General features: G+C 44.0%; 1 protein-coding gene across 1 annotated transcript in view; it reads left to right on the top strand.

The window, feature by feature from the left end:
- The first annotated feature begins 22 nt into the window (after window positions 1–22).
- Window positions 23–18,751, top strand: part of si:ch211-132g1.7 (prostaglandin F2 receptor negative regulator) — a 42,302-nt gene continuing 23,573 nt past the window's right edge. Inside the window, exons 1-5 of the mRNA XM_041032248.1 lie at window positions 23–367; window positions 5,004–5,116; window positions 5,364–5,622; window positions 9,907–10,314; window positions 11,817–12,245. Of these exons, the coding sequence (XP_040888182.1) occupies window positions 316–367; window positions 5,004–5,116; window positions 5,364–5,622; window positions 9,907–10,314; window positions 11,817–12,245 (1,261 nt within the window). The 5' untranslated portion in view covers window positions 23–315. The remainder of the gene's footprint in view (window positions 368–5,003; window positions 5,117–5,363; window positions 5,623–9,906; window positions 10,315–11,816; window positions 12,246–18,751) is intronic.

The following is an 18,751-nucleotide window of genomic DNA, read 5'->3' as shown; positions in this document are numbered from 1 at the left end:
TCTCTCTGTCTCGACCCCCCCCTACGCCCTCCCCATTCCCACACACTCACACTAAACCGGTTCAGTGTCTGTGTGAGGGCCATGTAAACGATCCCGTCGGGATTCGGAGTTCGTTTCACTGGATTAGGAACCAAGGTGTGCATCGGATTTGCTTTGCGGCTCCGCCCGGTGGTGCGGCGCGGACTGACTGCACGTATCTGAGAGTTGTATTGGATTGCCCGACAGCGGCGGGAGAGGACTGGTCTTACCCCCACACACAGGACAAAGGAAACGAGGGGAAATTAAGGGAAAAGATACGTGTGAAAGAAGAGAGGGATGAAAATGGATAACGAGATCCTCACACTCCTCTTTGGGCTTTTGATGCTTGGTAAGAAACGTTTCTTTGCTTTAGTGTTGATGACAAATTAACTCCGATACGTGCCCTCGTTCTCCAGTCAGGAGAACCCGGTGGTAAACTCTGTGTAGAAATACGTCAATTTAATGTTTATTTGCTTGTGGGCAAAAGTACGTACCTCGTAGAAGATATAAAAAACATTTTCTATATCCATAACATCCATTAACCAGATCGGCGTGTATCCAACAATCAAACAGCACTTAATTTCAATTTATTTTCAACTTTTTCAACTGGCTCACACTGTCGCTACTGCCATCTGCTGCGCTATTTTAAGGTAGAAGTTCGACAGTGGAACAAGCGAACACATTTGAGAAGTTTAATTTTATTTGAAAAATAAATTTTGTGTCGGTGTGTTTCACCGAGCCGAACTGAAGAGTTTATCCAAAACACTGAAACAGTTTAATTAGTTTTGCTCTAAAAGGTGCCTACATGTGACGACAGGCGAAAAATTCAAAATGCCATGTCGGAATATGGAGTTTGGCACGAAAGTTTCTCCTTGTCAGGGCGAGCTGCACCTATTTTCCTCTTAAATGAACTGTTTCACTGTGTTGAAACGGCTTTACAGTTGAGTTTAGTAGATTTAATGATGTCATATCAAGGAGTGTCAAATTAATCAGCTTAATTAATCATAAGATTAATTAAAGCATCAGTACAGCATGAGGATGAAGACTTTTATTAGGGACAAACGTTGTGTCTCCCACTCAACTAAGATGAAAAACAGCCAGTTTTGTCACAGCTAGAAAATGCAGTGAGAGCACAGGGGAGAAAATAGTCCAAGTTTGATGTGCTGCCTCCCATCAGTCCCAGTCCTGTCCCACCTCCCTGGAAGACTGTGCTTCCATTACAGACCAGTCATCCAGCATGAGGGGACCAGCTTGGGCATGGTCCCATAAAAAGCCAAGCTGGGCTGGATCTCATGATTAGGGTTATCATTCGCCGTGTATCCATGCCAGAGTCCAACCCGGGCTGACTAATAACCAGACTGGTTTGAACTAAAGGACCAGACCAGTGCTTAGTCATTAAACTGGTTTTACCACAGAGACAAACCAGGACTTGTTCACTGGCCTTGTTTCTATCTCAGGGCCAAACAAGGTTAAACATGGCCTACCAATTCTGAAGCTGCCATATGTTTGGGAGCAGGACAGCGACTGTCTTGAGGGGCTCTCCTGTGTTTGTGTGTGTGTGTGTGTGTGTGAGAGAGAGGGGAGAGAGAGTGGGGAGAGAGGGGGGAGAGAGGGGGGAGAGAGGGACTTGGCTTAAATTAGTGCAGTGTAAGATGATCAAATGTCGCCAGCACTCCTGTGGTGTGTGTTTCTGTATATATTTGTGTGTGTATATTCTGGCGCTGCAGAAGTGGAAGTGTCTGCAGTATAAAAATGACTTCTCCTAACATGGACTCGGCTCAACTTGTCATGCTTCAGATAAAATCAAACTCACGCAACGCAGACTGTTACACGTCTGACAGCATGCACAGACTCCGACGATGCTGCCGAGCTGCTCTGTGACCTGAGGTAGACACTGGCACTGTGTTGGGTTGAAACTGCAGCATGAAATTTGCTGCACACATTCAGACTCCCAAGAGGACGAAGCCTCTTTCTTCTCCTTTCATGTAACCACCTCGCTCTCCTTTCTTTTCCTTCAACAACCCGTGGAGCATTTGCATTTTTTTTTTTAACACCGTGACTTGTCAATGAAGCACGGCAGCTGCCTTAATATTTCCGTTTTAGTGTACCGCAGACATGTCTGTTTATTTTTTGTTTTTTTCCGTATTGGTTACAGTTGGTTGTGTTAGACCATATTTACCATATGGCTCACATTAATCTATGTCACCATCTATTAGCATGTGTAATCTGTTTAGTAGTTAATGTATTTATATTTTTGTTTTGGTTAGGCAGCTCTGAAGACTTGGTGCACCTGTTGGTGATGAGCTGACTGACACACTGACGAAGACATAGCATTTTATTCCCTTGTGCTGAACTTGGACACTCAGTCTCTGCACAGGTCTGCTCTGTTGTTTCAGGACTCACATAAATTGATCCTGGCTGTCAGATGTACGTGCTGTCACCTGACGCTCAGCATTAACCTGTACGGTTTTAGCATCAGAACAGATGGTGAGGAAATAAAAGCACATTAACCTTTAGGTTTCTGGCATTTATTATGCAGCCTTCTTCTGTCACGCAGAAGTCTTGCATCCCCGATTTCGCCATTTATGTTTGAGAAATATTTAATGACCCTCGGGTCAGGCCAAGGCAGCACAGCGTTGTTCAAAGTGAAGTTCACTGAAAACCAACCGGGTCCTTTCAGGACTTCTCCTGCTAATCCTCCACCACATCCAGTCGGCCTCCTTGGACGTGCCTGCCCACGCCACAGTGACGTACACTGTCGGTGTCAGGTTGCTCAGCTGCTCTTCACACTTTCTGCGTGTCACCTGGCTCTGCTGGGTGTGCACGGTTTGAAACTGACTTTGAAAACCAGGTGTTTCATCATCTGGCCAAGCAGCTTTGAGTCTCTTCACCTACACACACACACACCCAAACAGGTTTACTGTATATTATGGTCATTCTGCTCATTGGACCTTTAAATGCAAAGGAAATGTCTGCACACTGCAGACAGGAAGTGGCATTTTTTTTTGGCATAGATCGGATGATAATTTGCATTAACCGCATGTGTTGAGACATTAACTCAAGAGAATATCTGTATTTTGAGTGTTGTAGACCTTGTTTCACTTCATGGCTCAGTGGTGCAGAAGAACCTTCTGGATGTATCTGGGTTGTGAACCTCAGACACGTCATACTGGACGTTCTTGAGTTGAATAAATGGCTTTGTAATATTAGAGATGTGGCAACAACCTCGTCACAGAATTTAAAGTTTTATACTTGTTTGATTTCGTAGCCGTTAAATGATTCATTCTTTTTTGTTGTTGTTCCAGAGAAGAAGTTAGAGATGAATTAAACCATAGACCACCTCTGGTAAACAGAAACATACCGTAGGTTTTATGTGGCACTTATTTCATTGTGACTTGTTACTGACCGGAGCAGAAAAAGCTCACACTCAGCAGCGTCTCACATAGAACAGCAGGCCAGTTGCCAAAAACCCCTGTATTGATGGACCATACAAGCACAGGGCTCGTTATTGAAGCACTTCTCTTTTTTAACCAGAGCTGATCCAGGAACTAAACCCCCCCTTGTCAAATGCATCAGTTTGCATTGATGTTTTAACCAAACCAAGACTTTCATCCAATTAAAATACTGCACAAAGAATTACTCTTCAAAGTGGGTCATATTCAATCCAAGGATAAAAACAATGTGAAAAATAAAACTAAGAATCGGACCAAGCTTCTGCTGCCAACTTTTCGTGCCAGTTTCTGAGGCACAGTTCAGTTCTCAGTGTTGAGGTTTCATACTCAGTGGTAGATGCGTAGGTGTGGAGCACTTCTCCTCACTGGTTCAGTCCACGGCCTCACTGGGTCAAACCTGCCGCACCTTTGATGCGACCTGTTATTCATCTTAACAAACGCAGAATATAAAAATAATCCCAAAACATAGTGAGGAATTATTATGTTAGTGCTGTGCAGGCGTCAGGGTTAGAGCCGGGGTGTGAAGGCCTGCAGCCAGAACCAGGAAGCAGAGAGACGGTGAACCAACCAACTCCACTGAGCTCGGTCAGACTCTGCTTTGTTGGTACATGCTTCACTCAGCTGGAATGTCAGGAGAGTTTAACTCTCACAGTGACTGGGGAGGAATGGAAACCAGAGGGTTTGATTGATCTGGTACAGACATTGTGTCTACACAGCACCGATCATCAGATGATCAGCTGATCAACAATGGAAACTAAATGAAAAAGCCACTTTTATAGATAAATCTCTCTCAGTGCTGTTGGTTTCTGCTGTTGGGGAATCTTTGAAATCTGCTGGAGCTCTGCCGTAACCAGCGGTTGCTGTTCTTGCCAAACAAAATAATGTGGGCATGAGTGTGTGTTTGTGTGTGTGTGCGTGTGTTCAGAAATACATGTATTGTACACAAAAAATGCAGTTCAGGTTTTAGAACCCTCAGCATCATTATTAACACCATTTAACTTCAAGCATGTTACAACAAGCTCTGTGTGTGTTTGAACTTTGTGTTCAAACACCTGTAGTGTCCAGGGCTCAGATAGTCCACGTGAGCGAGTGTCAAATTTGTCATTGTCTAATTTATAAAACGTGGCCGCTGAGACACGTATCCTGCCGCCGCATCGCTGCTGTAACACTGACAGGTCTTTAATACAACACAGTGCATCTGTTAGTCATCAGGCCTGCCGCTCGCTCCTAATAGAACATGCATATAAAATATTTTCCTCTGAAGATATACAGCTGAATAAAGCCTATTCATTCTGTAAAGTCTATTTTTATGCAGCTGATATTCTGTTCCTCATATGGACGTGGATCTAATCGCTGCTCACAGCATTGGTTTGACTCAACCTTCAGAATAAAGATCAGAGAGGTTTTGCTTCCTGAAATCGGACCCTTCAACAAACGCAGCCCAGCCTCAGTATTCATTCAGTGGACGTGAGTTATTTGTTGAAGACTCTTATTTTTCTGTTTATTTTTTTAACGTTCTCTCTGTCCCTCGAGGTGGGTGCTCGGCCCGAGTGGTGACGGTGTCTCCTGGTCCTTTAATCCGGGTGGAGGGTCAGCCCGTCTCCATCAAATGTGATGTCAGTGACTACTCTGGACCTCGTGAGCAGGTACTTTTCACTGACACATTGTTAGCCTGCACAGTGCATTTGTTAGGGACTATTTTCATCTGCGGATTGATACACATCTGGTTTAATTGTCATGTGAATATGAGTGTGGCATGTTTTATTATTCTGTTTTCAAATGGATGATAGTTATCAGTTATCATGCACATATCAAACTTGGTCGTCCAAAGGAAATTGTGTGTTTAGTCTTCACCTGACGTGCTGATCATCATTGTCCTACTCTGTCCTGCAGGATTTTGAGTGGATGACGTCCAGGGATGCGAGCGGGGATAGAATAAAGATGATCTCCACCTTCGACTCCAGCTACTCCGACTCGTCGTTCAGCAAGCGTGTTGCGTCTGGCGACATCTCGGTGGTGAGGCTCGAAGACAACGAGGTGGAGCTGAAGATAGCGGAGGTGAAGTCGCTGGACGCCGGGCACTACTGGTGTCAAACGCCGAGTACCGACTCCATCATCAGTGGCAACTACGAGGCTCAGGTCCAACTCATTGGTACGGGAGAGGTGTGTGTGTGTGTGTGTGTGTGTTTGATAGTTTTGTCCTTTTATTAATAACTGCGTCTCTTTCCTGACCTGAGCTAGCTGTCCTGTGTGTGTGCGTGTGTTTTACAGTACGACTGTGTGTATGAAGCTGACTGTGGATAAACCGGTTCATTTAACAACCATCCCCATGACTTACTGATGCTCCACAGTCCATGTTTATATCCTCCTGCACACACACACACACACACACACACACACACACACACACACACGCTCCTGCTGATTTTAGACAATCACTGGCGTACAATTTGGCTTTCACACAGACACACACCACACCGCGAACATGTCAACACACTCACACACAACCACGGTGCGGAGCAGATGTCAGGTGGGAGTACTTGGCTTGTGTCAAATAACGGCCAGGGAGACAGAGATTTGGAGAGGGAAGCACAAAGGCTGGGAGAATAATATAAATACCATCATAAATAATGAAAGCAGTCCAGAGGGAGAAATGTTGAATCACTTGGTTTTTAGCGTTAAACAATCTATAACAAGTGCTAACGCCAGCCATACAGTTGGTAATAGTTGGGATTGCTGTCGGCCTTGAAGCACCTTTAAAACTCTCACACTTGTGTTTAGTATCTGTGTCCTTATCGAGCTGGCTGGGTTTTCACCAGACACGTCCAATCGATTAAGATGCAGATATCTGACGTGCTCTGTGGTGAGCTAACTCTGATGTGTAAGCACTGATCCTAAGACTAATCCACTGTATATTTTAGACTCAGTAGCAGGTTCCTGTTCTGTTTTACCACTCAGAGCTTTTACAGATACAGATACAGAATAAATGCATAACATAGACATATTTCATTCCACACTGCTCTGTATTTAGTTTGGCAGGAGTTTGGTAACTTGGGCTCGTCGGTTATTATAAACAGTTTTAAGTTTGTGATGAAAGATGGATCATGATTTGCAGCGAAAGCCTGAGGATATTTTCTGTTAATGTGTTTTTACTCTTTGGCCAATTATTTAACGGACACAGGCGATTAGTCATTTAAATCTGGGAAAGAACTGGAAACACTGACAGTAAACAAATGATAGGTTTGCTGTGGAAGGTGATTCCTTTGCTCCGTTAAAGGGGCAGTTCACCCATCTATCTATCTATCTATCTTAGAAATCTGTGCACAATCAATTGTTTGGTTGCTCAGATCATACACACGCTTCGCTGTGTACAGTTTTATTTTCTGACAAAGAAACAGAGGGAGAAGGAGAGAAACCCACACTCAGCGTTTTGCCTCTGAATTTAATTGGGTTTCTCCCTCATGATTATCCAGTTAGTAATTAAACACACATTTTGGCAACTGTACTGGTTGAAATCCACCGTCAGCCCGATCCCAAACACGCAGGATGTTTAAACATGAAGAGCCCTACTTTTTTTCTTTTTTCTTTTTTTTTTATTTTAGATGAATCCTAAATGAAAATTCGGGGGTTTCAGGAACATTTTGAGAGATGAAGTCACAAAGAAGGATTGTCTGACAGCAGGTTAGTTAGCTCCGTAATGCACCATCATGTTCAGCTGCTCTCTGCTTCTCAGCACAGCTCCCCAGACACCTTGTTAAATTTAGACCTGATTTAACTAGGCAGCACTGTTTATGTGTGAAAGACATGATGTTGTGTATATGTAGAGCTTATGTTTTAGCGAGTGGTGCACGGAGCAGGGGAAGCTTTCTGTGTGTGTACGAGACAGCCGGTCGTTAACGGAGATGATGAGTTAGATTTGCTGCTGGAGGGTCTATACCAGTCGAGACCTGTGCACCTTGTTCATCAGCACTCACACTCTCACACACTCTCTCTCTCACACACACACACACACACACAGAGCTTCCATCGCCCCACTGAGGCTGTTTGGTTATGTAAGAAACAATTGAAGTGGAGGTCGCTGAGGGTTTGAACGCTCCTCTCAGGCTAATTTTAATTGATAGAGCAAAACGCAGATTATTCGTCCTGCCTTTGTTATCTGCCATAGACACTCACATCAGCGCAGCAGCACTGAAGACTCTGACTTCAAGTCTCATCGGTGTCCAGTACTGTCCAGCTAATGTCCGCACTCTGTGTATATGTGTGTATACGTCAGGGATTCCAGTGAACATAGTTTCAGCCTTTAATCTAAGTTCACCTTTGGTTTCGGTTGCTGCTCCTTGAAGCTGTGGAACCATTACCTCGTGTGAAGTGAGCTAACTGTGACTTCATCTGGCACAGCGACAGCAGCGTTTGCTCATCGCAGCCTGTAGTGTATGATGCATCACAAAAACCTGTACCTTTCCCCTTCTCCCGCCGTCTGAGCCACAACCAGATGCCTCTGTTTCTTCTCAATCAGTTAAGGCTCATTACACAAAGCACAAGACATCATATTTTGGGGGTGTGGCTCTGTTTGGGGATCTCCCAGGATGTCCATGATGGACAGGAGGTTTGTCATTTGTCCCTCAGTGCTTTGTTTACATAAAGACACTGTCCTCCGGTATTTGTAAAGTTTTATTTACCACCTAAAGCTGTGATGAGCACTTTTTTCTTTCTGAATGCATAAAAATCAGTCTTTCCCACAGGACGTGAGTGTGGCATGAATGTAATTCCCATAATGCACAGCTACGTACCCCTCATTCCCAGCCATCTGTCACTTCTTGGATCCCTTTGTAACACGACTAGAATTCGCTTCCAAAAAGGATTATTCACCGTTTATGTAAAACATTTTGGGGTGAAACTTGTAGAGTTTACAGCCACTATTGCTTTAAAATATAATATTTGTGCTTGTGAATAGATTATTAATTAAATATCACACACCTGAAGTCAGAATAGCACATGTGGACAAACCTGGCTCTTATTCATAATTTCCTTTTTTTTTTTTAGTGGAGTTTTGTGATGATGATGCTGATGATGTTCAGCAGTCATCCAACAGCACGACTGAGCCTGCCACTTAGCTTTATTATCAACCCCCCATGTCTTCAGTGCAGACATGCCATTCATCAAAGCGTCTCATTTTGAAAAGCAGAGGTTGTGCTTTTGATCTCCAGCAGCGATAAGGTCCCCATATTTTTTTTATTTTTTTTATTCCCTTTCACTCCCAAACCTGCTTCATGTGTCGCAACAAGAGAAGAAGCAAAGCCGTGGTGAAAGCTGCTCTGCTTTAACCTGCTCAGGCTCATCAGCATTTACGTTTAGCAGCCAAACATTTCCAGGAAGCCGTGTGCTGAAACCAACCAGGAACTTTTTCATTATCAGAGCAAAACAAGCCCACAGTGACAGACTGGAGGTGCGTGTGTTAGTGTGGGAGGGAAAGTGTTTGCTGTTACCTGAGCTGGCAGGTCATTAACCCCTATGCACACTCCTCTGGGTGTGTTTCACACACATATGCACACACATGCTCGATCACACGTTTACAGCTTTGTGTGGAGCAGTTTGTGCATTTAGCTCCTTCAGCCCGTGACCTTGATAAGAGAGCTGCGTTGTGTGAGACACTGTGCTGACCTACATGGTGTCTGGACGCTTAAAGCTCCTAATCTGGAGTTTAAGATTAAGCTGAGTCCAAAGTCTGAATCATGAGACATGTTTTGTTAACATGAATGTAACATAATGAGGCAGAAATGTGAGAAGCCGTCATTATTTATGATTCTGTCACTCCACCCGATAAACACCTGCGTTAAATGGTTGAATCTTGACTTAAATATTTCAGTTTGGATGAAATTGTTTCCCCTTTTTTAACTTCCTTTGATGTTATTTTTGCACGAACGTCCATTTTTAACGTGTGTTTCTAATCAGACATACCTCTCAGGCTCGTTCATTTCCATCATACATTGTCTCATGTATACAAAGTTTTCCCCTGCTCAACATCAAAGCGCTGAGGGGTGTGGGTAGGAGGAGGCAGAGCAGGAAAAGGCACTGCTTACTTTGATTATCTTGTTATGTCATTGCTCTTGTTTTCTGCTGATTTTTCACCCAGAAAATAAGCAGTTTTTTAAGTGGAAATTGGTTTAAACTGATCACTGCGGTAAATAAGATCTTCCTGCACACAGCTCAGAGTTTCCCTCCAGAAATAGACAGTGAAGACAAATGGGGAAACAATGCAAATATACATCTGATTATCAACCAGACTCTGCGTGTGTGTGCGTGCGTGTGTGTGTGTGCATGTGTGTGTGTGTGTGTGTGTGTGTTGAGAGCTTGCAGCTTCAGCGATATTCATGTTTTACAGTGTTATTATTGTGTTCCTCAAAGTTTTGTTTTTTGTTTTGTCTCCCTCTGTCAGTCATTCCCAACACCCTCAGCGTCTCCCCGCAGACCCCGCCCCAAGAAGTCCCAGAGGGAAGTGACATCACACTTTCCTGCAACGTCACCCGGGCGCTCACCTTCCCCACCTACCTGTCCATCACCTGGTCGCTGAAGAGCGGAGCAACATCGGAGGAAATTTTGACATTTGGTCCTCAGGGAGATGTGGTTACAGGGGCGAAGTTTGCCCGGCGCTACGCCGACGGAGGCATCCGATTGGTCCCCGGGAAGAATGGAGTGTATGAACTGGTGATATCCCGCGTGTCAACGTCTGATGGCGGGACTTATGAATGCAACGGAACAGAGTGGACACATGAAACTGGGGGGAAATGGATAAAAATCGTAGAGAACACAAAAGAGATGGGAACCGTTAAAGTTATTCCTACAGGTAAGAGAAAGAAAACACTGTTAGCTGCAGCTTTCAGTAGCTCTGCGGTGATTAAACTAATGTAAGGCTGGAAGGTGGCTCACAGCTCTGTGACTGAAAAAAAAAAAACAATAAGTCACAAGCAAAAATCACTTACATGATTGGAAAACAGCCTTCTGGAACTGAACCGACTGAACCGAGCGGCAGCAGCTACAGATGAAGTTTTTCTCTCCAGCACCTGAAAAAGACGGAGGCTTGTGCTCCAGCACGGTTTCTGTGACCTGATTGGGATTTTCAATCTTGACGAGATCCCCACTGGGGTCAGGTTATGATTAGGACTCACAGAGGTGACTGCTTCTGAGCACAAAAGCACAACCTGCTCCTGAACCTGTGTAACACTCTAATAAGTCCTTGTTAAATCTGGCCCAGCATTAGGAGGTTCCCTGCACATGCACTAATTATACGGCTGCAGTTATAATAGTAATAAGAGCTGAATTCGGAGGTAATTTTCCTGCAGGGAGCAATAGACAGTCTTCAAATCTCACTCTTGCTTCTCGATAAAAGAGGCTACAGGACTTGATGTGTTTGCAGTTTTCTGTGTGACTGTGTTGGAAATTGGAGGAAGATGAAGGATGAGGAGAGATGGAGGGACGTGGGAGAGTTCTCTCTCTCTCTCCGTCTCTCTCTGTCTCTGTTGTGTGGCTGTCTTTATTTTAAAGGCATCCTCTCCTCCGTGAGACTCTCTCTGCCTCGCTCTGTCCCAGGAGGCTCGTGACCCTCACTGTCTGTCTTTCTGTCTTATTCTGTCCTTAGAGAGGCCCCTACACACACACACACACACACACACACACACACACACACACACACACATTCTCTCTCACTCATTCGTTGTGGTTGCTGTGGTCACCGTATCTTATATCTTTGTGTTACCATATCCTCTTAAGTGTTGGAAAACACCCAGGGGTTTGTAATGAAACCAGAGATGAGCGGCACACACACACACTGAGGGTCTCAGTCTCAGCTCCATTGTGTCCCAGTCAGTTCATATTGACTTACTGACTTGAGTAAAGAGGATGAGAAAAGTCAAACACAGTGGGCTTTGTCTCTTTTGTCCTTTTCCAGACACCATACAGAGACTCTTCTCCACATATTGCAGTTTAGGTTGTTACTGGAGACCAAATCCAAACCTGTGATCCAACTGTTGGTTTGAAGACGCACAGAAAAGACTCACAACTATTTTTAATTTTCTTTGAGAGGATTATAAATTTCCTCTTTAGCGTCGCAGCTGAAAGAACGATTTCCTCTAAATCCCTGACACTTTACAGATGACTCTTTACTTTCAGATTCACATTTCTGTCACGTTCTGTCACCTGTTTCTGTCTCCATCTCATCGATGGATCGTATGACCTTTATAATTCAAATATACATATTATCATTTTATTAGTCATTATCAGGATTTAGATTTCATTTCTTTACTTAATAATAACTGATGTGGTCTCTGTCTCTGTCTCTGTCCTCTCAAGGTCAGTCCCTCAGCGTGAAGGCTTCATCCTCCTCCTCTCCCACCTCCACGTCTCTGCTCCTCTCCCCCGGCGACACGCTGACCCTCCAGTGCTCCGTCGCTGCCGACAACCTGCAGGCCGTCGCCCTGGAAGTGACCTGGCTGGCAGACGACCGCGACATCATCACCATGGACCGCAGCGGGGTGGTGATCTCAAACACGTCCTCGAATGGCGCGCAAGGAAAGCGAGGGGAGGCGAGCCTGGAGAGAACGGGGGCAGGGGAGTACAGGCTGGTGGTGTGGGGCGTGAGCGGGAAGGACGGAGGGGAGTACACCTGCCGTGTCCGAGCCTTCATCGACAAAGGAGGAAAGAGCGCGGGCGGAGGAGGGAGGTGGCACATGGCGGCGGAGAAGAAGTCCAGCCCTGTGACAGTTAAAGTGGCACAGATCAGTGAGTGAAACAGCAGCACCTTTCTCACATTCCTGTGTTTATCATTTTGATATCAGCTGATCAGACGATGAACAGGACGAGTTTCAGAAATCACATCAGGTACAGACAGAAGCAGCCGATTTAAACAAAAGCTCTTACATGTAACACATAATTATGACTGATGTTTAAAGAGGAGCATTGCTGTGTTTTAGTTTTTGATTTAGGGACAGTCCTGATGTCCAGTACAGTGGACCAGCCGGACAAAAAAGAAAGGATTGCTTGCATGATGTTACCGTGCGATATCATGAGTTGTGGATGTGTAACAGTTCTGCGGCGAATCAGGCGAATCTGGAGTCTCAAGGGGGAATTCTTTAATCCTCTAGTCAGCCTGTCGACCCCTGCTGCGAGGACGATTGATTAGTCATGCCTGTCCTGCACTCTGCTACCTCTGGGTATACTGTTAGTGTGTGTATGTACTGTAAGTGTGTGACGCTCTGATCCTCCCTCTAAAGAGCAGTGGTGTCAAACACAGTCGACACAGCAATCAATTACTGGCATGGCGGGTGGTCTCTCTCTGTCTGTCTTTCTTTTTTCTGTTTCCATCCTTTATTCACTCTGTCTTTGAGGTTTACGTCGTGATGCATTTTCTGCTGAAGCTGAGTGCAGTGGGCTCGCAGGATGGTGTGTTGGATACGCAATTAGATATGGCTGCTAAACATGGCTGCTATAGTTTATTTTGACTTAGTCCGACATGCAGCACCCTGCTACTGTAAATACTTATTATGATTAATTAATCCACTGCAGAAAATAGTCCTCAATTATTAATTTATGATTATAATTTTATATTTATTGAACATTTGTACATAAATCTATATTAAACAGAGATCATATTCTAAATGTCCATTAGCCTGGCTTAGCGTAAAGGCTGAAAACAAGGAGAAACAGGTTTCTCGTTCTGTCCAGAGGAAACGAAATCCACGCACCGGCCCCGCTAACTTACTGATTAACAAGTTTTACCTGGTTCGTTTAATCTGCACAAAAACAGAAGCGTTAAAATGACACATGGTGGTTTTACGGGAAGTAGCATACTGGAACCGTTTCTTGGCAGGGCCACTGACTTCCCGTAATCCTCCACTGGTTACCTGGCAACCTCACAGTGATGACAAGATTTCAGTGTTCAGTCTGAGCTGCACCAAACAGGACAGGTGTTAAAGCACTTCTATTTCTTATGTAATAATGATGGAGCATTACAGAACTCTTCAGTTTTTATAGTAGGAATTAAGTTCAGTGAGCCCCCATTTAATGTTAACGTATTTCAAAATAATAATGAGGAGAAATGTGTTTTCCTCTGCATTTCTTTTGTTTTTCCCACTGCACCGAAAAACATGTGGCCTAAAAACTTGAGCCATAAATTCTGTGTAGCGTCAGATCCGTGCTCTGGCTGATCAGAAAGCCAGCTGCTGTTCTGCCATGGCAGTTGGATTTCTGACAAACTCCCAATTCCCATATCTTTATGAAATAAATGGACTTTAATGAATAAATAAGTACTTGTTACATAATGGCTCTCAGTTCAGCTACAGTGCTATGTTTAATGCTTTTGGGAATTTCCCCAAAGTGTTTTGGCAGATTGACTCGCTAAAAGTTTGCTGTGGGCTCAAGAGCCCAAGTGCAATTGTATTTCAGGGAAGTGGCAATTAGCCATGGATTGTACAAAATAAAAGATCTTAAATGGTATTTGTGGAGTCCAGTTTGCTTTGGTGCTTCTTGGCCATAATATTGTCAACTCAGTTCAAAAACTCCTCACAGTGCTTTATTTCCTCTGTGGAGTTTGGAGTGGACAGGTGCCACTTAATCCTGATGATGAAGGAAACCAGGCAAATTTAAGTATTTACTGGACGTTGGACTAACCTGTCATTAACCCATAGATCGCTGCACTTTTAGTTTCATATAATATATAATAGTGTATTCATCTCTCAGGAACTACGTCTTGTGATAGTGTTCATTTTTATATGAAATCCTGTTTCCACTTATTTTTTGTCAGGGTTGAATTTCCACAAAATCGTTTTATTTTTATTTTTTTATATAAGTGATAAAACATTTATTTTACTTTTCACCTCCTCTGCTTGTTTCTATAGTTTGCCTGCTCGGGGGTTTGTGAAGGCCAACAACAGTATTTTTGTTTGTTGGTGTTTTGCACTTATACACAACACTTTTACTTTTTATATTTCAGCATAACAAATATTCTTCCCTCCCGTGGGAAACTGGATTAAAAACCTGTGAATCTGGATTTGAATGAACTGTCACTGAAACAGACTAATAAAGTCAAAGCATAGAGACTCTAGAAACTTTAATTTATAGAGCCAGAGTTAGACAGTGGTGGACACAGCTGACCTTCATGACTGATATCTGACTTTTCATGAGAGACCGAATGTCCTCAAACATGTCGAAAGATCTTAGACACACAAAGAGCATCAGTCTGATATTTCGCTTCATATAGTAAAGATGAATGATGAACAGGCTAATTAGCTGGTCGCCTCGTTACTGTAGTATATAAACCAAAGTCAGCTGGTCGCAGTGGACTGGGTGGTGTATGTCAGCTGGAGCCTTCAGTTAAAATAACAGCCGTCTCTTGTAGATACACAGAAGTTTGTTGAAGCCTTGAGGACCCATGTTACATTTAGAAATATCAAGGAGGCTTCACACACACACGCACACACACACACACACACACAGTGAGGGCACAGCTCAAATATCAGGCAGTGTGATCAAGAACATTTTGTGAGTCTCAGCCATGTTGTGTGTGTGTGTGTGTTTACAGCGATGATGGTATGTACCGTGTCGTGTGTTATCTGCATACTTATGTGTGTGTATGCATGTGTATTTGCTGGGTGTGTGAGAGTGAAACCTAGTTTGTTGAAGGCTTTCTCCGGAGAGAAAATGCCACAGACACACACACACACACACGTTTCAAACACTCTTTAACTGTGAGTGTGTCTTTGTGTGTGTGTGTGTGTGTGTGTGTGTGTGTGTGTGTGTGTGTGTCCCACATATTGAGGGTATGAGGCTGCTCTCACTGGTGGAACTCCTACAGTTTGGCCTGAGGGTATACATTCCTTCATAAAGCATCTGCTGACACACACACACACACACACTTACACACACCATGCGAACAACATTTCTAATTGACTATAGCTCGTATTTCATCTTCTCTCCTCTTAAGTATTAGCTTAAAATTGGTGCGTGTGTGTGTCTGTGTGTGTGTGTAAGTGTGTGTGTGTGTGTGTGTGTTGTCAGCCAGTCAGTTCCTATTCCATTGATGGTGCGGCCTTGAGGTTACCCCCTCTTCCCACGACGCTTTGCTACAAGCACAGCCTACCAGAAAGCACACAAAGAGTTGGAGAACTTGTTTAGGAGCGCCCCACAGCCAACACACACACACACGCACACACACACACACACACACACACACACACACACACACACACACACACACACACACAAAGCACAAAGACAGTGTAATTCCTCTCACCCTTGGCTACACTTCCCCTGTGTGTGTGTTGTTGTGTCAGCTGGAATTGCTGTCAGTGGAGCCGGCTTTTATTTCATTCTAACTCATACATCTTATTTTTCATAGCATATCAGAATATTTATGAATATATACGATGTATAAGTCAGTCTCTGTATGTTAATGTGGCGTGGATATGGCTGATTTCTGCTGCTGTGAATGTGCGATCTTGAATGGAGAGGAATGAATTTTTTCGTACTCAGGAATCACAAGCAGTCAGACGAGCGGGTTTGTAAACCAGCCAACAGTCGAGAAAGATTATCTAAGAATTTTTTGAGGTAAAATTTTATCTCAGATAAATGCTGGAAACATTTCCATCTCTGTGGCCGTGCTGCTGGAAAACAGAGAGTTAAAGTCTTCTATTAACCACTTGATCTTTTTGCAGTCAGTTGCTTTGACCAGAAAATGAACAGTTGAATTGAGTTTCTGTGCAGCCCGTCTGTCCTCACGCTACAGCACAATGAGGAATTCAAGGATACGAGTGGATCTCTGTGCAGTTTCAGCTGCTCCTCCACTCTGAGAGGAGCCAGTGGAGGTCACACCCTCGCTCCACTGGAAGCGCCCCAGCCTGACTGAAAGGAGACCCCGAGACCTCGGTGCAGACACCCTGGAGGGATCGAGTCTCCCGGCTGACCTGTGAGGGCCAGATGGAGCTGGAGGAAATTAATGGAGGAAAGGATACGAAGGCGTGTGTCCTGGAGTATGATCAGCACTGCTGAGATTCATTACCATTAACTCTGTGGTTCCCCCTCAGGTTTATTGAGCTTCTTAGCCTCTTTTAGCTCATTGTTTTGGTTTTGCCTGCCCACGGACTCCACTCACATGAGCCTCATTTCTTTCATTGAGTCTCCTCTGTGTGTACAGGGAACGTACTGTGTGTTTGTGGAGCGTGGGACCGTTGGCGGGTGCGTGTTGCCTCAGGTAGTGGCGGTGAGGTGGCGAAATACGCCAGAATTCCAGTTTGAGATACAAACACTGAAAACACGACACAGCAGTTTACAATGAGAAGAGACAGGATTGTACAACTCTGGAAAGTTAGTGTGGCTGCACTTGTTTTGTTTTAACGTTCCAAAATAATCCTTTGCATGCATTTGACTGGCAAACGCTGTGGTGCCTTAGGGTGTTGCTGGTTTTGTAAATGCAAAATGTTTTAAATCGTTATTTATTTATCTTTTTAGAAGTCGCTTTCAAAAAAAGCATCAAATGCAGGTGATGCACGGTAATAATTTAATAACTATAACTAGCCTTTGTTCTTTGTTTGTGTGGCAGAGGCCTGAATAAAAGAGTTAACTGTAGTCGTCTTTATTTCTTACAGGATTAACTGTGTGACTTAGTGTTTTTCTTCCCTAAGGAAACAGTTTAAGTTGCTTCCTGCAGCTTTCCAGCAGTTTTCCTAAACCCAGTGAAAATCTATCCTTCAGTGAAATTTAAAGCAGCTAAATTAAGGAGGTTGTGCATAGCCACAGGCAGCATGAAGCTGCAGTCTGTGGTTTTATGATGTTTAGCATCTGTACTGTTCAGAGTCTGTCTTCCCACTTTTGTTCGCTTAACCGGCTCGGTTTGTCTGCGCACAGCAAACGTTGCCATGATTTTCAAGTCACTTCCTCATCCATTATTTGAGGAGTATATATTATTTAACCTTCATATATCACACAGGATCCGCGAAGAGCTCGGCTCATTTTTCTGTTTTGAGCATGTAAAATAAACATTTTCACAGTTTGCCTGCAAACACATTTTACTCATAAAATATTGAGTCCACAGTGTGACCCTACACTTCTTGATGGGAGTAAATGTTCAAACATGCCTTTTTATCAGAAATGAGTGACTGTCTTGTAATAACAAAAAGCAGAGGGGAAGCCTGGCACGGGTGGTATCAGGGTACTGTAATCTGCCTGCACACACAGTAATCTGATTACATGTTGTTTTAGCTGTAATCTGTGATGTCGAATGCACGTCTGTTCAGTGTGTGTCAGCTCGTACTTCCCCTCCGTCCTGGGAGAAGCAGAGAGTGTTGACAGAGAGAGGGAACGGCTCGAGTGGCTTATTCATGTCTGCGTTTTCTAACACACACACTCACACACACACACACTCCTGCACACTCCAGTGAAACCACATACCTTCAGCAGTTTTGGCAGAATACAACATTCCTCTGCTCCTGGAGACCGATGGCTCTGCCGTGGTTGGAGGTTCGAATCCCTGTCCGGCTCGATGGCACCGTCGCTGCCATGGCTGCCGCTTCTCTTTCCTCTCTTCTGTCAGAAACGTAAATATTTTCAAGGCACGCGGCCCATCTGTAAATGAGCCAAACCAGAAAACACACTGACCAAACAGTGAAAGCCTGGCTTCACCTTTTCTGAACTCCCATCGAAACATAGCTGCTGAAGGCTGCATGTCCTTGTTTGGTGTTACACAGGAAGAGTGCGTGTGTCCGTGTGCTATAACAAAATAATTGTTAGTTGCAGCTCAAATTACTCTAATTTGAACATTCAGCGTGTTTGCTAAGGCTAATATCCTCTGTGAGAAGCAGAAGATATTATAACGTGAAACATACCAGTGACAAATCACCGTTAGATTCACAGCAAACTTAAAAGTCTCTAACTAAGAGTAGCTCCTTCAGATGAACACATGCAGTGTGATGCAGATGAAAGCAGTTTGTTGTGTTATTGACATTGACCTATTTTTTCTCACTGTGCCTCCTCGAGCCACACGCTGATAGAGCTCTTTCTTTCTTTTTTTAAAGCTTGTTTTTACACAATTTCCACTCGGAAATTTCAGGAAAGAGCAGCTCAGGCTCCGAGTCAGACTCACCTGTTGAAACATGACACCAGGTCAGCAGCATCGCCGACTCTTTAACATGAGAGCTGGGTGGGGTTTTTTTTGTGTATTCGAAGAAGCAGCAGGGACGTGAGAACATCATTTTTTATCGTGCACGCTGCCTCTATCAGATCACTTTTTCATACCC

The sequence above is a fragment of the Toxotes jaculatrix genome, chromosome 24 (assembly GCF_017976425.1).
Source record: "Toxotes jaculatrix isolate fToxJac2 chromosome 24, fToxJac2.pri, whole genome shotgun sequence".
Lineage (NCBI taxonomy): Eukaryota > Metazoa > Chordata > Actinopteri > Toxotidae > Toxotes > Toxotes jaculatrix.
Note: the sequence above shows the minus strand (reverse complement) of the source record. Positions and strands in the feature narration are given on the sequence as shown.